Source organism: Rhopilema esculentum, chromosome 16 (genome assembly GCF_057945365.1).
Source record: "Rhopilema esculentum isolate cy_ngs chromosome 16, ASM5794536v1, whole genome shotgun sequence".
Taxonomy (NCBI): Eukaryota; Metazoa; Cnidaria; class Scyphozoa; order Rhizostomeae; family Rhizostomatidae; genus Rhopilema; species Rhopilema esculentum.
In genome coordinates, this window is record NC_142830.1 from 12866075 (window position 1) to 12888692 (window position 22618).

The 22618-nt window shown below is 35.2% G+C and overlaps 2 protein-coding genes across 2 annotated transcripts in view; both read left to right on the plus strand.

The window, feature by feature from the left end:
* Positions 1-2775, plus strand: part of LOC135681977 (uncharacterized) — a 74894-nt gene extending 72119 nt beyond the window's left edge. Inside the window, exons 20-21 of the mRNA XM_089113054.1 lie at positions 113-474; positions 1850-2775. Coding sequence (XP_088969180.1) covers positions 113-474; positions 1850-1965 — 478 coding nt within the window. The 3' untranslated portion in view covers positions 1966-2775. The remainder of the gene's footprint in view (positions 1-112; positions 475-1849) is intronic.
* A 1365-nt stretch (positions 2776-4140) lies between these two features.
* Positions 4141-22462, plus strand: LOC135682747 (protein CLP1 homolog). The gene is made up of 14 exons (XM_065197764.2): positions 4141-4670; positions 6984-7070; positions 7934-8047; positions 8964-9095; positions 11414-11527; positions 14249-14276; positions 15100-15138; positions 16218-16349; positions 17536-17625; positions 18441-18541; positions 19174-19312; positions 19860-19940; positions 21013-21103; positions 22241-22462. The coding sequence occupies exons 1-14, from the start codon at positions 4653-4655 to the stop codon at positions 22350-22352; spliced, it is 1278 nt and encodes a 425-aa protein (XP_065053836.2). The 5' UTR covers positions 4141-4652; the 3' UTR covers positions 22353-22462.
* The last annotated feature ends 156 nt before the right edge of the window (positions 22463-22618 follow it).

Sequence of the window (22618 nt, forward strand, 5' to 3'; positions counted from 1 at the left end):
CAATATGTCTTTCAAAATTTTTATTTTAACTCCCTATTTTTAAGACACTGTCACTGTTTTCTATGATAAATTTGCTTTTGACTTGTTGATCGAAATGAAAATTTTTTTTCAGATGCAAGTTGGATGAAACCCTCGAATACCATGCACCTGGTGTAAACTCTCAACGAATGAGCTTTGAGGCATTCACATTTGTTGGCGCTGAAGACTCTGTTGCATATTTGCAGTGTGATGTCGTAATCTGTGATGCAAATGATCCTAATTCACGATGCAACGCTGGTTGTCTGCCATCTGCACGACGCAGAAGGGCACCTATCATCATATCTACACACAATAAGGCTTCGGGAAATATTCGCAGTGGACCAATGCTTGTGACACACAAGAAGTTGAGGCGGCCCAGGCGTGAGGTCCAAATTTCAAACTCAAACTTGGCTGTAGTTAAAACACAACTGACACCAAGAGCTATCAGTAAATCAGGTTTGTATTACAGGAGTTTTAAAGTGCCGCTGAAATGTAAAATTGAAATTTATTTATGGTTGGCCATACTGGAAAGCATGTATGTTACGCCATATTTTGGCTTATTTCTCCAGCAACATTTTGGCGTAAGTGCCTTGGTGTGGCGTTTAACTGCAATCTTTAACTCAAAAATACGATGAAGTCGTGCAATATTTCAAAATGATACCTAAAGCTTTCTATTCATTGCATCTTTAAACGAATTCACCTTGAACCCTTAAAGTATATGATGTACACATTTATTATTCAGGTTCACCTCCCGTTCATACTGTACATTTTTCAATTGAAATTCATTGAAAATCATGCCGCTGTTAGTCCTTTTTGCGCTGAAATATTTCTGTAGTGGGCATCAAATAAAAAGTGTTTTTATAAAACGGCATTAAACTCTTCACCTTGAGACAGAAAAATTCAATGCAAATTTGATAAGAGGCAAAATGCTCATTTGTCGCTCTACGAATCCAGAAAATTTGTCTCTGAGAAATAAGTACCTCAGGGAGGGGGGTGGGGTTGATTGGTCAGACAAATTAAAAAATTGAGACAGGATCCAAAAATAGGAAATATCAGAATCATTACATGACTAAACAGTTGACAGTTGACCATTCTAAGCTTATCTATAGGGCGTGGTCGCAAAAAAAATTTCTGCTCGCAAAGGAGATCTACTTCTGTTTTATCCAAGCACCAAAGAGCTGTTTCGTGTTCCTTACTAATGGCACTTAGATATAACATACCTTATTTAAAATATATTTGCAATAGGAAGCATTTTTTTGTATTCTTAAGGACGTGGTCTGCAAAACATTTCTCGTTGGTTGACCCTTGGAGATTTACATCGCTGACTTCGTAAAAATAGTTTTTAATCTGGAACTCATAGGCAAGGTTTTCCGTCGCGTTGTAACATAGGAATGGCAAATGATCCTAAGAACAACGCTTCACCATCGCATTCAGAGGTACTGGTTGACAGAAAACAACAATATAAAAATTACGATGTTTTATTTCGGTGGCACTTTGAGCATGTTTTTATGCATAATTCTTAAAGCTATATATTTCAAACGTCCTAAAAGGAGTAATGAGTATATCGTTATAAATCTTTTCGACATCATATAAGAAGCTACAAAATTCTACCTTGAAAGTTTAATCGAACTTTTGTTTTTTGCTGACATTTAGAAGTTAGGAGGCACGATTTTATTGTCTTGGAAAATATTCATCAGCAGATTGATTTTTTTAAAAGAAAAGTCTACAGCGTCATAAAGCCAAAGTGGATGCTCTTTTTCACACCCTATTCCTGCTGCATTCAAAACGAGGCTAATATGCAGATTTTAAACACACTAAAAATTTGTTTCAGGAGTTGCTGTTGTGTCCTTTGGTGCCCTGTTGCTGATTGTTGTCGTTGCTGTTGTGTCATTGTTTGGATATCGCTCTCTCAAGAAGCGGACAGAGAACACTGCAGTTTTCTTGTAATATGTCTTTATACGCTATATCATATTACTCGCTTTTTATAATATTTTGCTTATTAGATTTAGATATAAATAAGTTGTGACTGAACAAAGTTTTACAGCTGGCCTTGAATTCTAATGAAAGCCATCACAATGTCATCAATTCGGAATCCTTATTTGCAAACCTTTGTGAACCTATTTGCGAGGTTTAATTGTGGATCTGTTAAACGAATTTGTTGTTTTGCCAGGTACGCGTAGTAAGTTAGACAATAAGTTCTAATTTTAGTTTCAGCATGACTTTTAAAAAGATTGTATACCAAAAGTAGTGCTCATAGGGAATTGTGAACATTCTTCGCTGGTTTTTCATTCTTATTCGCTGATGTCAAGTTATAAAATACATCGTTTTGGGTGTTTTAATGTTTGTACTGAGTAAAAATGTAGACAGCTTTTTTTGTGCCCTTTTCCGTGAAATCATGTACAAACCTTTCCTTGTAATCAATTCAAAATCATTTCAAGCAGTATCTGCTACTTCTAACTAGAAAAGAAAGCCATAAATTGTATCAAAAGTTTACTCTTTGAAAATCCACTACTGCTATTACTAGACCTGTAGTTCGTGCGGACTTCACGGAAAAGCATATTAGATGACAAACGATTTGTTATATTGTCATAATTTCTCCCAAATATTCAAATCTAGAGAATGATTTCCGATTTTAGGATAATTTTTAGTTTACTAATTAAAATGGCTAGCAAAATTTTCAAATATTTATCAACTATATGTCAACATTTTATACGTTTTTTAAACTTTTGTATGACAACTTTAGTATCATGTGACAATTAGCCTGTTCTTGTTTTCTTCATTTTTGCTCTAAATTTTCCCAATTTTATGAGACGGTTCTCGGGCTTGGCAAGGGTGTAGCTTAAATAATAACTGACTTTAAGCAATGCGAAATATACCTTAATCTTTCAGCCGTTTACAAAACTTGATTATATGATGCAAACAAGCACAGATTCTTTATAAACAAATCACATCTTGAAAATCTCCACAATTAGTAGAAATCCTTTGATTAAATCGTACACAATTGATTAACTTTGGATCTTTCTTCTTCTCTTTCAAGCCAATTTTTTCAAAATGTAAAATTTTTCGTTATCAAGAGCTAAGCCGAAATTGATTAATTTTCAAACTTTTTTCCAAAACTTGAAGTATATGACTTTAGGCTCCTTTTATAACAGACACTCTACTGTCAGGGATTTTTAACAATAAGATACTGTATTTTCTCTAATTTTTGGCCACGGATGGGGGCGGTCATTTTAGAGGGGCACTCCTGCCGTTTTACTTCTTCAATACTGAAGGCTTACGTTGGTGTAAAATAAGTAAATAGACAGTAATACTTGTTGATCGAAATACTTGATATAATTGATATTCCGTTGGTCGAAATACTTGATATAATTGATATTCCGTTTGCATCGCGCTTTTTATAAGCAAGACGCAAAATTCTTCCGAGTCTGAACCCACGTCAACTTGCAAAATTACTGAAGCGGCACCTTGAATAACGTAATGCTTCGAATAAACGCCCGGGCGTTTATTGTATTTTAGAGGGCACCTATTCGAGGAGGCGTTTAAAAGAGGGGTACGTTTATTGAATTTTTTCACTCCTCCTAGGCAATATGTTTAAAAAAACATCTAACGATGATCGCACTTAGCGTGAAATTCATAGTAACAACTAAATAAGTCTGGTTCTATATAAGAAGGAGCAGCTTCGGTTACATCTTCTTCCATTACTTCAAATGGATTTTCGTGTAAGCTTCCGTCGTCAAGATGTTGCATTTGTGCTTGCAGCAAATCTCTGCCATCAGCACACTTTTTGCCTTCTTTAAAGCAGGGAATTATCTCATTTTTGCTACCGTCAACTGGTAACGACAAACAGCAAGCTTTCATTGAATGGGCCGCCGTTTCTGCAGGTGTAGCTTGCCAAGCTTCGATAACCTAATCAACAATGAGTTTCATGTTACCAATCATCGTAGAACTTCTCGATTTTCACTTGAATATATTTGGTACAACCACCAGGGACGATAACACTCTCGATCTTGCATTTTTTCAACGATTTCTTGACTTCTACGAACAAAAAACGCTACTCTGAAGTTTTAGAGAAGGAACTTTTGAAAAGAAAGGCGAAATTTCCCACTGTAACGTTGAAATTTAAAAAGAAGGGCGTATATCGTAAATTTCCTTATTATTTCACAAAATAAAGCTAAAGAAGCATGGTAGTATATTGTTAATTACCGTTCTTTGTGTTTCGAAAACACGCCCCTCTACAAGGGGGCGTCTTTTTGCTTTCAATATATTGGGGGAGGTGCTCATTTGATAGGGATACTCGTTTGAGAAGGGGTGCTCATGAAAGAATACGGTACACATCTTGAGAGATGGTATGAAATTTACCTCTATTTATCCCACTGCGTCCCTCTGCAACAAAGAGGTGCTTTACAGTGTGCAGCCTAAAACGTTTTTGAGTCAATCGGCAATGTTTAACTTGTGTGAACACTAACAACCACGTCTGTCAAATTTATGTGGCCAATCTTCCTTATCATAGCCTCTTGCTGGATATCGTGCTGCAAAAGAGGCTGCATGGCCTAAGCAGATACACGCTTGTTTGGCCATTTCTACGAAAGAGGACCTTCAAGTTATTCAGGCATCTGGCACTGTCACATAAAGATATGGATGCTACGGATGCAGTAAGTTCTTTGCGTTTTAAAGGCAATTTTAGGGGCTTTAGAATTTATACTCCCAATAAGCAGATTCTTCGAAAACTATTCTGACCGGGCCCCACAACACAGGTTGGAAAACATGTATGTATGAACACATTTTCAGCTGCGACCTTCGGATGGGGCTATTTCCGTTGCATTCAACTAAGATAACATATACATCACTATAGTATAATGTTCATGACTTCATTGATATTTTGGGTCAGGTGCGAGTGCAAGAATTCCAGCGGGCTTCTATCGATTTGTTACGCCGCGGAAAACAGGACAGCATAGGCCCGTTCTCTGGCCGCATCGGAGAAAAGCGATGATATCTCAATATTCGAAAAAGCTTTAGAAAAGCTATTATTTGTTTTGGACTCAGCATGAAATCCTGTACTAGAAAATTGAAACAGAATTGTAATTGAACTTTTCGGTTTTCTACAAAAAAAATTGTTTCCCTGAATCGGCTTCCCGCGAAATTCTTTAACAGAATTTGTCAATCGATACCACTGCCGAAACCAACCAAATAAGGATAACTGAAAATATTTTTTTATCAAACACTCTGAAAATGTAGGGAGTATACGAAAATTGCATTTTGAGTGTTTTCTTCAATTGTTTCACCTTTAAGTTGATATTTTCGTCACTCCTGACGGAGAAGCCAAAGAGAAATACACTGCAAAGCGGTCAAGCAGCTTTGAGAATCCCTAGGAAAACATTAAATTTTAGGCCACAGGGTTATTAAGATTGGCTCCTGCTTCTAGAGATAGGCTTTTTTTGCTAGAAAAGCATACCAAAGTGACTCTTCATTTGTAGCAGAATAAAATTTTTGGGGTGCACCAGCAGACAGAAAAGTCATTGAGATTCAAGTTTCACGCAAACGCCAGAAAAGCTGATTTTTGACCGGTTTGCACCAATTGCCAACCTGTGCACACCCCAACTAGTTTTTTAGCCTTCTTCACTGGCCAATTCAAGCAAAAAATAAAGTATGTATCGTCTATCCTTGAGAAGCGTACAAGAAAAGTTTGAGGAGCACTTTGGCTTAAAATCCCCATGAAGTCAGAAATTCACAAAAATGGTTGTCCTTTCAATTTTTTTCTTGGAAACCAGAAAAAATCCTGCAAACAACAAATTTATGATATAAAGGGAACAAAAGTTGATATATCTTTAAAATTCACTGTCCTCCTTTCCCTAAGAACAATAGGTGTAACAGCTATGAAGAGCATTCCATACACTCAACATGTATTTTCTGCGAATCGTTTTAATTGCAACATATAGGTATCAATCCAATTTGAAAACTTAAAAGTCAATTTCTAAATATATTGATTATTGCTTCCTAGAATGGCAATCTGGCTCAAACCTGAGAGTGGCATAATGTCATACCCAGCCAGGGTGGAATCCATGTAGACCTCACACCAGATATTGGCCAGTAAATTAATAAGCTGAGCTATGTCGAAAGTTCTACATCCTAATGCTTATGTCAAAAGTTGTATTGACCACCATTGCTTGTTTATAAGTCATTTGCTGGTCCAATCATAGGTAGCAAACCCATCCACCTTTTCGCCAACACCTTACATTTTTTCTTTGTTTTATGCCAGTAAACCAAGGAAATTCCAAAGTTATTACGCCAGATATCCCTGACGTAAATTACATGGATTCCACCCGTGATACCAAGTTTTTAGGCAGGATCTATTTTGTCTAAATTTGATGAGAAAATTTTTGGGAACGTGTGATTTTTTATCAAATTATTTTTTGTGATATCATCCTATGACTTTTAAGCAGTCTTTATGTAACCAGAAGTTAGTCATTGGTATTTCTCGTTGGTAAAATTAGCATTCCTGTGGTAAAAGGGCATTTCTAACAATAAACAGGGCATGGCCTTAAATTTATTATTTTGCCCCGGGCTCCTCCTTCCAGCAATTTAGTCATTGGAGCTGTCATTGTAAGCTTCTTAGTAAATTCTAAAGTTAAGCGCCCAGTGCGAGAACACCTTGTCTTTGCTATTTGCCTAAACTGTCCATGTCTTTCTACCTGCCTAATGATAAGAACAACCATTTCAGTAAATTTCACAACATAGTGTTTTCAGAATATCAAAATTAGCCACTGTTCCTTTTATGCTATAGAATTGTCATTTCTGTATATTGTTAATGAACCTTTTGCAAACTATTTCTGTACTATACTTCTTTACATTTATTTTATATTTCATGTGTGTCATAAACACTCTTTAATTCAAGTGGTCAATAGGTAGTTGCCAAACAACAAGGGTGACTTTGAATAAAGTGCAATTATGCTTTGTAAACTTTTCAGACTTCAACTGAAAAGAAAGAGTGGGTACTAGAACAAGACAATGAGCTACGGTTTGAAGTTGAGCTACAACACCAGGCAGAGCTAGTAGTATGTTCTTTTCATTTTCTCATTAAACTGCAATCTTAAATGCATCTTTTGCTTTTTCATCCATTGAATGAGTTTTAAGGCATACAGCCTCAATTTTAGAACATAATATTTCATTAAGACAACATTTCACATTATTTGTATACAGTATACCTTATATAAATTATTTAGAATCTTTGAAAATATCTGTTTTTGTTAAAACAATGTACTGTATTTTCATTGTATACTCCTCCCACTAATATAAAACTTTATCTAATAGCTGTCAATCACAAAAAAGGATATTTTAATTTCATGTAGGTCTGTGTTAACTATAGCCTAGAGACTTTAATTAATTTTGACTTCCTACACTATTATTGAATTTTTTAAACTCAAATTCCAAAATGGAATGATCTTATTGATAAGAATTGTCCATGGCTTAAAAAATTAATCCTTTAAATAATTATATAACCAGTTTTTTATGTAAAACCAACTGGTCCATCAGTTTGACTAGTTTGTCAGTGGCAACTCAAGTACACCTTTCCGAATTTCACAATAAATGCCTTCTTTTAACTTCTCAAAAATTTGATAAAAATAAGGAAATTGAAAACAGTAAAGTTTCATATTTCTCTAACCAGATATTTTCTTTTTTTACCTTACCTTCTTAAGTCTGTGATTTTAAGTTTCAGAAGTTTTCACTGTGGTCTTTAGCAGAAATAAACAAATAATATAAAGTTGTGTGATGGTTGCATTAAGGGTAAAGACTTTCAACATAGAAACATCCTGTTCTGTACTTCAAAGCATATAGAGATCTGCCTATATGACAGACTAGTAAACAGTCATTTTTATTACATGGTGTTATTTAAGTGTTCTTTTTATCATTTTGTTAGCTAACACATGGCCAAGCAGAAATTTTTGGGACAGAGCTGGTAAAAAACAAAGTGTACTCATTCAGGTCTGGAGACAAAGTTGCTGTTTTTACATGGCATGGATGTACAATAGAGGTTTTTATTACCTGATATATATGCATATTTCATTAAGAAAAGCCTGTCTTTAACATGTTATTGGACCCCTTAAGGGATTGTATTGTACTATCAAAATCTGGTGGAAAACACAGGGTTACAAAAATGTTTCTTCTGTTTTGCCAAAGCATTTTCCAAATTTGACAGGGTTGGCTGATATAGTCATTATTCACTATTGGTTTCTATTTCCAGTGTTTTATTCTGTTCCCATCCTTCTTCTAGTTGTTATGTATCTGTAAATTTTTTTGCAGCGATGCCTTGTTGTTTATTTCAATATTTCCTTTTCTTTGATTTTTTCTTTTCTGTCTCTAAACCCTATTCCTATTATTGCCAAATAAATTTGCACTTCCTTTGCTTCTAATATACCATAGATTTCATTCTAACATACAATCATGCATGTTTCTAGCCTTTGCAGGACAAAAACTTAGTATGCATGGTATGCATGGCATGTTGATATACCCCCTCAAGCTCTGCAGCCATAGCAGCTGCAATACTGAGTAGCGTTGAATCTTAACCAAGGCTCACCCTAAATCCACTTTATACGATCCATTTTAACCCATGTGAACTCAACTCGGGTTTAATGACCGTGTAGATTGGTCTTTGGATGGTCTTGTTTATCAATGGATAGTATTAAAATGAATAGTTTAAAGTGGATAGTGTCTTTCAGAAAACACCTCGAAAATAAGCAGCTTCAAAAGTTATCCTGTAAAACCGGGCTGGACTTTAGATCTTTGAAAATCTGGTCATTAATTTTAGTTTCTGTATTTATATCCAGAAAACATATAAATACAGATTTGCAAGCTACGCTACCGGGGAGCAGAAAGCTATGACTACCATGGGTCCATTTGGAGACAGAGATTAATATCAAAACTTAAATGTTAAATATTTTGGTCTTTAGCTCCAAGGAAAGCTAGAAGCAGCATACGTGGCATCTGAGACGCCAATGGTAATTTACTTGAATCTTCATGTTGCCATGGAACAGCTGAGACAGAAAGCAGAGAAAAGCATTCCACCAACAATAGGACCAAAGGTGATTATCTTCTATAAACAAAGTTTTGTGAGAAAATTAAAGTTTTTTAAAAGATAAGTCTTACACCATGGGGGTTTCTCGTTTTTACCTGAAATTATTACTGTTGAAGTTAGAATACTGTTTTAAGAAGTTGATTCTGGCTAAAATGTTGATAATACCAGTGGCGGCTCGTGGGAAAATTTTTTGATGGGGTTGATGACGCAATATTAGAAATTTAAAGCAATAAACACGAAACGCCAAGAATAATAAAACGTTCCCTTTTTCCGAAGAACTACCTTAAGTCAACGAGGTTATCATCATTTTTAAATGTTGTAAATGAAACAGCAAGATTTCTCCTCAAATGCAACTTTTTTGGTATGTTCAACTTCGTGTGTTCCAATTCCCTGGACCGTTTCTCTGTTCAGAACAAAGAGGGGAGTTCTTGAGTGATTTCCATCAAAACATAAACACCTCGAATATTGCAAACCCATAGAAGATAATATTTGCATAGCATAGCAATGAATAGGTTTTGTACTCAATCGAAAATTTCGAACTTAGTAATTAATTCTCATATGATGTGAAAGACAAATTGTTCGAATTGAAAGCATGCTGTCAGAAGACTTATTTGAAATGGAGATATCCCTATGATTAAGAAGGCCTAAACTTTCCATTTAAGGATCGGCAAAATCGATTCTGATTCCGATTGAATGCCTTACTTACATTTTTAAAGCTGAAAATTCGAGTCGTTGACTAGATGCCATTCTGGTATGTTCACTGCAACCTACGGTTGAGTTGAATTGCTTGGGGCTATTTTCAACTAGCCCCGAAGGAATATAGATTCGTGCAGTTTTAGCCAAACGGAGGGCAGTTTTAGCTATAAGAAGCACTTCATTGGTGCATTCTCTGCTAGTCTGGGGCTAGCCCCAAAAGATCAGTCGATAGTTTAAGATAGTTTTTCATCTAGTTTTCAAAAGAAATGCGAGCAGTGGAACCTAAACATATTAGAGAATGGACTTATAAGGAAAATCGAAGCCACAAAATTAGTAAACATGCCAAAATTATAATGGACATCTATTTTATTGAAGTAAATCTAAAATCTATTCTTGAAAATCTTTGGTTGGGTAAGCCCCACTATCCCCAATGCACGAGCCGCCACTGGATGATAGTGAATCGCTGGAAAATTTAGTGTTAAGATAGAACTCTGTAAGTATAAATTGCTCCTCGATAGCTGCACACATATTAAACCATATCTCTGTTTATTTGATTGCAACAAAGATTCTGAAACCAGTCAGACTAAGATTTTTTTCATCCCTAGTGCCGCGAAAAATTTACCTAAGTTTCATTGCTTTCTCTGACAGAATGAATCAAATAATTTAAATTTAAATTTTTCAATTAGGTATCCTGTGAAGGAAAATCAAACGCTTCTTCTTTTACTCCAATTCATTTTGATCCACCCTTTGATAAAATTTCAAAATGGCTTTGAAAAAAGCAAACATTTTACAACATACTAAAAGCTTTGTGGTCTGACACTTCTCAGGAGTATAATACATAAATTTTGTACCTTCAATGAATTGTTCGCAAAAATTTATCTTACATTTTGGTATTTATTTAATGTTTTTGTGCCAGAGTTTGGGATGAAAAGTGATTTTTCCACTGTATATTCTTCCCATTCCATCTTGATACTTCCCATTCTCAAGATATCCTCATTTCAAAATCAAGATCGCGACTTGCTTGCTTTCATGTTTGTCTCTAAGAAGCAAATGACAAGGGACAAAATTAAGTAAGATATGTGGACTTCAATTGATTATTTACAAAAGTAACAGTTTATCTTCTTCAAAGTATACAATCTCAGTTGGACAACCAGGATACCACTTCTGAAACATAGCGTTCTTCATTATTTGTTGGCAATCACCTTTGTTGACTAATGGTATTTGAAAGCCAATCAAACCTTGCCTTGCTGACTTCCACTATGTGTTTCTAATGTTGGTATCCAATACAGGTCGCATTGATCTTGCAGCCATACAAATTTTGTTTTCCTTTGCTCTTCTGATTTTCTCACAATGTGCAATTGATAGACTGACTGAACTTAAATAAAAACTGAACCATGTGAATTTTCATTTTAACAACTAAGGCCACCAAAGCAATGAATTCAGGGTAGATTTATTGTTGCGCATTTATTGAGCCACGTCATTTAGGGCACAAAGTTTCATTTATTGTGCATTGCAACAATCGTCTGGGTGTCACTCACCTTCTATAGGTGTGTTACAAGAGCCCATGGTTTGTGTTTATATATGTTTGTGTTTGTGTTTGATTAATCAGGCTGTGAACGCTCTGTTTAGGTGATGGTTTGTGGACCGATGGACGTAGGGAAATCAACTCTCTGTCGACTGTTACTTAACTACGCAGTTCGGATGGGAAGGCGGCCTATCTATGTAGATTTGGACCTCGGGCAGGTGAGTTGACTTTCGTTGTACTCTCTGGTACTTAATATTGGTTTCATTTTTTGGAAAATGTCACCACCCAATTCACTTTATTTTGGTCCCCTTGCTTTGAGTGACAATTCATAAATACGTTTATGTCAAGCTTAATTACTATGGAATATTCTTTTCAACCAATCTGTGTTCACCTGCATGACTTAATGAAACTTCCTTTGGCTTCTCTACTTTGTTCTCCTTTGTTTGTAGCAACCGAAGACACATTTTGTTTTGGAATCATGTGTTCCACATAATCCTACCCCGTCTATTTTGACCCCCCCCCCCTTTTGATTTTAAGGTAAAGTACCAGCCCTCAGTAGCTGAGTAGGCTTTAAAGTGTACGCTCAGTTTTGTATTGCCAAATGAGATTGAGATTCAGTTGCTGATTGTTAGGGATGTACCGGATATCCGATAGGCCGGATAATCCGGCGCCGGATCGCTGATTTTTTGAAAATCCGGTTCCGGCCGGATTTGTTTCCGAAATCCGGCCAGTTGCCGGATTTTCCAGAACTTTAATCATAACTAAGAAAATTTGGAAAACCAAGTCAGACTCCCTTCATACAATGATTAAAAATGGATTTTCCAGAACTAAACAATATCTACAATAAAACAAGCGCCTTGAAAACAGATTTGAAATGAAAGTGCTCGTCATCACGAAACAGGAAGACTGGATGATATAATTCACAAATTTGATCCAGGGTTGCCAGATCGGCTTTTTAGGCCAAATTGTTCATTTTTGGTTTTTAGATTTATATTGCCTGAATAGGTCTCTTTGATCTTCTCGCTATACCTTTTTTCGCAAAGTGGCTCAAAACTTTTTATTACTGAAAATTCTATAAATGGTCAGATTATCCGGTAGAATCCGGCCGGATATTCCACGAAGAAATCCGGTAAATCCGGTTCCGGCCGGATTCTGAAAATCCTGATCCGGTACACCCCTACTGATTGTCAGTGTAGAACTCCTTTCATTTAAAGAATATCTGCAATTTGAGAGGCGGTTTTGGTATTAAAACCAGATCAAGCTTTCTCTTTTAATAAAGAACACTTCTCGCTTCTAAGTACTGTAGTTCACAAAATATTTGAAAGAAAAATCATTAGAATACTACCTTGACAACGAATTGAAGAAACATAAAGTCGATAAGCTATCATACCAAGCTTGTTTTATTAACAGAGAAATTTTCAATAAATTTGGAATACAATTGACATCGGCTTTTTAATCCTGCTGCCTGTGTGGAACTCTTTTGCATTATTTGTATATAAATCTAAAAATTGAGATTGATTTTCATTGGTGTCCAGTGTTCATTATCTCCATTCGTATGCATCGTAATGTTTTTCCCTGAATTAAGTGCGACAATTTCGGAACTAAAAGGATATTAACCAATGCACACTTTTTTAAAAGAATCTACTCTATAAGAATATTAATGCTCAAAGTTGCTCAAATTTAAGAATAATGCCAGGTTCAAGCTTCATTAAGACTTAAATTTTTTATTTATCTTCGTTTTCTCTCAAAGCAAAACAACTGTCACTTTCAGGCTTTATATATGTTTTGAAATACACACATCTGCTCTGTGAGTAATTGACTCTATATTATGACACAGTGACTAGATTTTTTATTTTAATACCACATTTAATGTTTTGTTCTGTTATTGTTGAAGTTTATGACGAAACAACGCATCAAAAATGATTTGAATTTGTTCTTTGATTGTAAGGCGATTTTACACCTTTTGTTTGGCAAGAATAATTTAGGAATAGTCTTGGACTTAAAATTGAATTTTTTCAAGAATATTGAGGCTCGGCAAAAAATTATGTTTTCTTACAAAAAAGGTAGGTAATACTCCATCACCTGCTAGACATGCATCGTAAGAGACAACCTCTTGCTGTCTCTAAATGTTTGTTCAAATTCTTTTGATCATGTTAAATTGGTCACTGGTCAAACGAATTCGATACTATACCATACCGTATTATATAATATCAAACCATGCCATACCATATCATACTGTAATATACCATACAAAACCATACAATACCAAACCATACCACACCCATGCCATCGCATACCACACCAAACCAAACCACACTATTCAACGCCAAATCATACCACACCATACTACACCATTCCTTGCCAAACTATACCACACCATACGGTACCATACCCATGTCATGCAATACGATACAATAACCAGACATGGCTGGTCCAATATATTTAAGGCTGTGGTAGGCTACTATAGGGCACGCTTATGGATAGTACTGATTACAATTAAAAGAATGGTTGCAAATCGTTCTAGAAGTAGAATTTAGAATTGAAAATGAGACGAGATCTGAAAGGCTTGTTAATCAAATTAGCAACAAAAAGAAACACATTTCCAAAGTCATGTTCACCTTATTTGATCAGTGGATGCTCACCTTGAAAGAAATATCGGTGACTACGAGGTCGATAATGAGGGCTTTAAACCATTCGTGGTGGGCAATAACATTTCGATCGTAGAATTTTCAAAAATGCCTTTTTTGCACAGAAATGTTGCTACCATGCAAGAAACTACAGTATTAATGTGATATTTTTCGTATGGTTTTCTACAGAAATTATTTAGATTATTACTTTGGCTATTACCGTTAATACTGGCTATTGCATGTTGCTATCAATTGAATAAAAATTATATTGTCCACATATATTATGAAAGCATATTGTCTATGATTTTTCAGGGCTCAATAGCAATACCAGGAACGATAGGTTTGTAAAAGTTTATGTTTAATTACACGATTTCACATCAATATTTTCTTTTTATAAACTTTTTTAACGCATCAATATTTGAATTTAAGATTTTAAACAATTTCTTTGATTAATAAACACCTAATGAAGTTATTTGTTGATATTAAATTTTGCTAGTCAAAGTTGAAGTTGATATCTAATTGTATCAAAGGAAATTCTTTAACCAGTTCAAGAATCTAGTATAGTTCTGTTTTGTATTAACACAAGCGTTTTATTCCTGTGCTATATAAAATTTCCAGCCTTTGGACTAATTTGCATAAAGTTTTTTTCCTTAAAATACAAAAATAAGTCTTTTTGTACATGTAAAGCTTTTTGTATTCAAATATATTTCATTTGTTTTGTTTTTTATGTTTATTGTAAATGTTATGATTTTTTGGCTGAATTAAAAATATTCATTATAAATGAAAATAAAATTATATCTAACAAGACACTGTGGTTTAAGGATTCTTGATAGTTGATAGACTGTTGATAGATAAATCAGAAGAGCAAATCAAATGCGTCTTTCTTCCTCTCATATTGCTTTCAATCCACACCTGGATATAAATTAACATCTTACTTTCGACTTTTATCCGACGTTTATACTCTCTCGCACGAAAACTACTTGATTATGCTGTGTTTCCGCTATCTTGTGGCATCTTTAGAAATTGAAATGTGGATATTTGGCAAAGTTTCAAAAAAGGCGTTAATTAACGTCTCTAGCACTTATTTAAAAACCTATTTTGGAGACAACAATGTTCCAATTTTATATACCTTTAAAGCTATAGCTAATTTTCATTGCTCGTAGGTGCCCTTCTGGTAGAACGACCTGCAGATGTTGAAGAAGGTATTGGGTTTATCACAAAAACTTTAGTCAATTACCTCTTGTAATAGCAGTTTAAGAAACTGAATTACCAATCTACCTTTAATCAACATGCAAAGTTTCACATTAACATTTTTAAACTTATGCCAAAAAAGTTGGATTAATGTTCCTTTTTCAGTAACGTGAATATCACTTTCAATCTAGAGTCCCGGGCGATTTTTTTTGTATAAGGTTATTTGTATACCTTTTGAAGTAAAAGTTTGGAGAGGGGTCATCGTCATGTTGAAAGTAGAAAGGCTTTTTCTCATTTCTTTTGAAAATAGTAATGATGGTTGGAATTTGAAGATGGCTTAGTGATCGGAAGTTCTAGTTCCTGCCCTGACAAAACTTTATATTAGAATGAGGAGAGTCACCAACCCATTGTAATTCTGGGTGTAGGAATCACGAGGTTTGGTCACATTATCACGAGAGGGTGACCCGGATTCCCTCAATTAGCACAGCTTTGCAGTTTCCTAAAGACTGCCTATGCTCTATGGAGTAACAAATGGAAATACGTTTTTTATCTTCTTAAATGGTCACGTTAATACGCAGTTATGTGGAACAAGTGTAGCAAATCGATTGCAAGTTTCTACAGTATAATCCGGTTATAACGTACTTTAAGGGACCACTGTATTAAGTACGTAGTAACCGAGTACGTTATAACGGGAATCTGTAGTATTGTTTTATCACATTGACAAACTGAAAGGTCTGTTTCTACAGATTCAACTGCAGTTGAGAAGATCGATGTGGCAGTTCTTATTGGGAAATTCCTTTTTATCCTTTATCCTGGAAGTGTTTTTCTGTGCCACTTCTCAATAATTGATCTTTTTGTCTCCATGATCCATGTATAGATTTAAATTTAGTCATTTTTTCTTGTATCGTTTCACTGTTGAAGGACGAACAGCTTTTTAGTGCGGTTAAAAATATGTCAGAAAGGTATTCCTTTCATCTTCCAGCTTCATGTCCTCTTTTGTTCCTTCATCTCAGATAAATTGTGTTTATTACTCTCATTCATCTAAATAATCAAAGCATTTTATTTGATAAAGATTTTTTTCTCATTTCAGGCTTCTCATTACAAACTCCACTAGTTTATCACCATGGTATCAACAATCCAATGGCAAATCTTAAACTTTATTCTTGCCTTGTGGAAGAGGTTTCCAAGAACGTCCATAAACGATTCGAAGAGAAAGAGAAAGGTACGCTGACTTAAACCTCAATGATGATGTTTGTCAAGAACAATTTTATGGGATGTCGCTCTTAGTAGGCCTGTTTGTAGCTAAGGCATATCACAATCAGTTTTCAAACTTCTTCACGAATGCTGGGTTACAATAAATAAGCGCAAAGAAGTAGCTACTTTTTGCAAGTTGAACTGTTCTTTGTTTTTATTTAAAGGTGTATATCAGACGAATTGAACGGCCAAAGCAACGATTGCTTAATTCTGCGATTGCTTAATCCATTATATTGTAAATTATACTCTATTTTAGCTGCTACTAATTATCAGAGTAATTAAAATATTTAGTAAATGTTAATGTAAATATATGACTTTTTTATGTAGATAAAGTGGGAAAATACTCCTAAAAAAGTTCATGTTTTGAACACCACACGTAGGCCGGGCAGAGAGGTCGAAAGGCTTGCATGATCGTTTGGAGTTGAGGAGTTTGCCATGCATAAGTATAGCGAATCCAAAAATAACTCGGTTAGAGCACACGCGTTTGACAGGAATTTGAAACTACTCACGTGAAACCACTCTATTGTTTCGCCGATTTCCTGAAAGGCGGAGACTGTTCACATGTTTTTCCTTGTGCGCAATCTGATTGCTCAACCGCTGAGGGTCAGATGGCTGCAAGCAACTTTTACCTGTGTTGAATGCCTTAAAAACACAGATATAAGGGGTTTGCAAGTTACAGTTACAAATGATTTCTGGTAAAATTGTATGAAGATTGGTGTTATATTTAGAGCCATTCCTATTTCTCAGCCGACAAAACGTTCTTAAATACAAAGTTTTTTATCGAAGAAAGACAGTGTGTAGGTTCTTGAAGTCTTAGGTTTCTCTTTGGAGAGATTCACTGTAGATCTTAAGGATAGGTGTGACTGATTGGTTTGCATTTCAAGATAGACGTGTACCGATTCAAAGGCTTGTGCCTGTAACATGAAACTTAATTAATGAAAAGCTCAGTAGCAGAATTATGAACTTAGTTCACTTTTCAAATGTATCTTTGTAGTCATTGCAGCAAATACCTATCCCATGCGTAGGCTGATTTTTGCTCTTCAATCCAGTTTCAATTCTATCTAATTTATCTCTTGTTTCAATTCTAATTAATCCAGACTTTGTTTATGCATTTCACTCAACAATAAGATGATATTCATATCCAACCTTTTCAGCTCGTGTGAGTGGCTGCATTGTTAATACTTGTGGATGGGTGACTGGAGAAGGGTTCAGGCTGCTTTTAGATATAGCGAAATCATTTGACGGTTCGTAGATCCATTTCTTTTTTTTATGTATAAAACGTTTACTTAGATGGAATAGTGCTTTGATAGTTTTAAGAACTGCACTCGCCAATCATTCTGAAATTTTCATGATGAGCATAAGAACTCAAACCCTCTCTTTGACGCCCGAGCTTATTACAAAGGAGAAATTAGATATTGGCTGTTTTTTATGAAGGTTGGACATCCATTACAGCTTCGATTTATGGAGCCCTTATAATTCGAATTTTCGTCAACTCGAAGTGTTATCTCAAACTCGCCTTTTAACATCCTTCCATTTGAGTCCCGATTTATCATGATTTACTGAACGTGGATTTTTTATGCTTTTCTGACCTCATTCAAGCAAGGAATTCTTCAGTACTTATTAAAGCCCCCTAGAACTCCTGGATTGTCTATTATGGGTTGCTACTGGCTTAATTTCAATAACTATACTAACTTGCGTGCTTTACAATATAATAGGATATAACTAGGAATTTAAGTGAAATTGTACTAGGGAAAAAAACGAATTTACTGACGACGTGTCCTCCTCTAGGAAATATATATCTTCAGCGATTCAAATCTCGACCTTAGTTTTATTTTTAAAACAGATACTTAAATCTCAATATTTACCTTCAATTATTTTGCCAATCTGTCACTAATTTTGCCTACATCTTGAAAAAAGTCTGTTCTACAAATGTTTCATGAGGAACCGCGTAACTTTTAATAAAAAAGAGAATCTTATTGTGCAGCGTTGACAATGTCTTTGTGTATATAAGTACAATATTTGCAATTTTCGATAGTTTTGCATTTTCTATTTTTTGTAGTTAATGCTGTTTTGGTGATTGACCAAGAGAAAATTTACAACCAGTTGAAATCAAGACTGCCAGATGCAGTTCAAGTTCTGCATTTACCAAAATCAGGAGGGGTAAGGCTTGTAAAATCGGAAGTATTGGGTTAAATTTTTTACTATTTTTTGAGACAGAGATCGTAGATATTAATTTTTTAAAGGATTAGATCTCACCTTTAAATTATTTATTTGTTTAAGTACAGTATATGAAAGATGTCTTCCAGGCAAAAGTAAAGGCCTGCAAAGGCAGGGGAATACTTGTACTTGCTATGTAAAACAAGCTGAGCTTCCTTTCCGCCCCCCTCTCCGCCCCTCTCTCCGCCGCCCTCACCCCCCCCCCCCCACAAGGGTAAGAGCTTCAAATTTCTTGTAAGCTTTAGCTTTTATGAATAAATTGTTTGGTTTTCATGGATTTTATTATATTTAAGCATTTAGGGTATTAATTATGAATAGGAAAGTTTCTAATGAGAGCAGTTTAGGCTGTGTATAAGACTTCCTATAACGATAAATATATTTGGTTTTGTTATCATCTCCAGAGATGTCTGTATGCGTTCCATATTTCTCCTTTTTATATGTTCTGATTCAAAATATTTTTGGCCTTTTTTGCCTATTTATTGTAGAAAATTTGATTGGTAAACTTTCATTTTTATCGTGTCATGTAAACGATTGAGAATTAAACTTTTAACAGAAGAAAAATCTGTATTTCCTAGGTCGTTGAAAGAAGTAAGGACGTACGAAGACAAAAAAGAGATGAAAAAGTGCGAGAATACTTTTATGGCGGCAGAACACCGTTGTACCCTCATGTTTTCGATGTTAATTTTGCAGATATCAAAATTTATAAAATTGGAGGTAAGTGATATAATTTCTTGCGAAGATGCAAATTTTGAAAGATTCTTTTATTTTTCGTTGGTTCTGTTTAAAGCAAAAAAATATTAAATTTTTTTAGAAATTTCAAACTTTATTCATGCACCAAATCATATTACGAAAACAACTGTGTCCGTCAGATGAAATGTCCACAGTTCCCTTTCCTTTGTCACCTTTTTTAAACCCTTAACATGGTCCATGCATCAGTGGAAACGGCATTACAAGAATTCTGCTAATGTCAGAAGGAAAATTCAAAGGATTCTGTGAATCTTGCAATGAGTGATTTGAAAAAAGTAAAGCGCCGGAAGAAAGCAAAACGACGACGAGAATCTGATGTATTGTTGAAAAGAATATTTAACAGAGATAAAAGAATGCTCAGAAACTGATTGTAACAAACCTTTTTTTAATCTTATATCGTGTTTTTTGCTGTTCACCCGCCCAGTATTGCAGCAAGAATTTCTCTTATCTGTGTTGGAAAGCTTAAATATTTTATGTTTCTTGTATTATGTAGGTTTTTGTTGATATCTTGCAGCACCATCTGTGCCAGATTCCTGTTTGCCTCTTGGTATGGAACCAGAGATTAACGAGCTTAAAACAGTCCTTGTCCATCCAAGTAAGTCATTCTAGAATTTACAATTACCGCTGGTAAATTGAAGCCACAACGTGGAGTGAACAGTAATATATAATACAAGTTTAAATAGCTCACTACTGTGTTGGATTTATAATTTCCTAAAGTAAGCTTGATAGAAAGTTATTTTCGGAAATTGTTAAACTTTGACCACATGATACAATATACAACAGATTTAAACTCCTGAAATTTCAAGACTACATATGTAAGGCTTGGTTCATAAATTTCCAGAAAAAGCCAGTCTTGATGGGGAATCTAGTTGTTTTAATATCTTTGCTGATTTTAGATGGATTCGTTTCTTTCTCCAATGCCCTTTCTCCAATGATTTTATGGTAATGTTCACAAACATTACGAAAACAGTATTTTATGGCGTCCACACTTTATTCCGTTGGTTGTGTGCTCCAATGCTAACCACAAAGAAATAGTCCTTAATGCAAAATCTCTACGTCAGGAACAATTTTGCAGTAATGACAGTCCCATTTTGCCATCAGGCGGTCACAATCCAATTAGCAAAACCAGAAATTTAATGCTTTTTCGTATCGTATTAATTTTATTATATGACCTACTTAAAAAGTCAGTAATTTCTAAAATACAATTTGATTGTGGTTCAAAAGTTACACGTTCTTTTTAAATGTCATTGATGTCAACTTAACTCGACTCGAGTCTGGTTCCTAGCAATGAGCAATAACAAACTTGTTTCTGAATATTTTTCATGCTCACCCTATGAAACCTTTAAGAGAAAAGAACATTTTGTAGCAGAACTTAATTTGACGAAGGAGTGCGTTGTTCTAGTAGCTAAAAGCACTCAATTACCATAAGCTAATTCCTTGACCAATATAGGCAATTGGTGTTAATCGTTTGGTTGTAACCTTGCCTTATTTCCAATCTAACTCATTTATATGTCTTACCCATAACAATCTGCTGGATTATGCCATTTAAATTGTTAATTGGTTTGCTTCCTAGACCGAATGAATACGTATGTTCTTTGTTAACTTAGACTTAATATTTGATAGAGTCATCTTTTTGATGATTCAGCTTGATTGTTTGTTATTTGCAGGTCGTGATTTGCTTCACTGTGTTTGCTCTGTCAGCACTGCCATTTCTGAACAAGATGCTGTTACCTCAAATGTTGCAGGCTTCATCGTAATGTAAGAGTCTTCCCTTTGGTGTATTTTTGCTAATTATTGATGGATGGCTTTGTTGAACAGATACCTGAGTACGTCATACCTGCTTGCATCATCACTGTAATCAGGACAGACGGTGTTGAGATTCATACCTCCGTCTCTTCAGTTCAATGTGGATATTTCTGCTACTAAGATTCAAATTTCTGCTACGCCCATTTTGCAAAATTTGCCCCCATTATTTGATTCATGTTAGCTACGGTAAATAGCAAAGCATTGTTATTGACACAAGCATACAGTATACTACCCCACCCCACCCCCCTCCCCCCCAATGAGTTTTACATCGTTTTTGGACAAATCTCGAGGACCATATTTTAGAAAAGTGGAGGGGTCCGGACCCACCCCCCCCCCATTCCCACCCTTGGTTACTCTACTGGGGCAGAGGGGTAGATGTTGGATTATACATGCATGCTACCGGACACGTGTCTAGGGATTTGTCTCAACAGCTCTGTCCAAGATCTCAGATTAGAAATATTCCATTTGCGTTTTCACAAAGTTTCACAAAATTTTTTATTTCGCAAACTGATGTAAACATATAATGGTACTTTCTGATTACCTTTGATTATTTGTTCCAAGTTCAAAATATATTTGATTCACGTATTTTGAAGTAGAGGATGTTTTTGTGGTTGGTTGGGGAGACACGGTGTCTAGTTTATCAAGTTTCACTTGCAGTTTAGAGAACAATACAAAGGTAGCATGCTTTAAGATATAAACCACCAGTCGCTCTTAAAAGGTGGACAGCGAGCAGGCAGTATAGATCTTCAGTAGATGGATCTATACTGCCTTGAAAAGTAAATAGGATATTTTTGTAAGTAGCACACAACGGTTTCCGGACAATATTCAAGCAAAAAGCCACCCAACCTTGGATGTCAAGGGGGGTACCTTCAAGCGCCATCTTCAACTTCCATGCTTTACCCCAAGCTTCAATAATCTACCTGCTATATGAAATTTCTTTCTTATATTATTCATGTTTCAAATTATCGTTACAATAATGTCACTATATTTTAGGGTGCCATCATTTAGCCAGTCTATTTAGTGCGTAGAATCTAGTAGAGAAAATTGTTTAGCATACACAAGTATTTATAAACAATGTTTTTATTTTAGAACAAATGTTGATATGGAAAATCAGACCTTTACCATATTATCTCCAGCACCAAGACCGCTGCCTTACAAAATTCTTCTGCTAAGTACTATTAAATTTATGGATTTAAAGTAATCGAGTGTCCGCCATTTTGTGATGTCATTCGATGGCTTAGCCTCAACTCGTGCCATTTCGCAGTATTTGCTGGTCTCACTATTGCAGACTAAAGTTAAAGGCCTAGTATTGAACACCATGGTTGCTTTAAAAGAGTCTTTGTATGACTTTTAAGGCTGTAGTGTCAGGTTGGCATGTGTATTACATAGTCTTGTGGTTTCCATGGCAACAATAAACGTAAGAATATTGTTCTTAAAAGTTAAAATGAAAGGTTTTAAAGTTGGGTT

What these genes read in the sequence shown, in the direction of transcription:
- LOC135682747 (XM_065197764.2), top strand. An exon ending in TATAGCGAAATCATTTGACG is followed by an intron (nt 17,626 to 18,440) that starts GTTCGTAGATCC and finishes TATTTTTTGTAG; the next exon opens with TTAATGCTGTTTTGGTGATT. An exon ending in AACAGTCCTTGTCCATCCAA is followed by an intron (nt 19,941 to 21,012) that starts GTAAGTCATTCT and finishes TGTTATTTGCAG; the next exon opens with GTCGTGATTTGCTTCACTGT.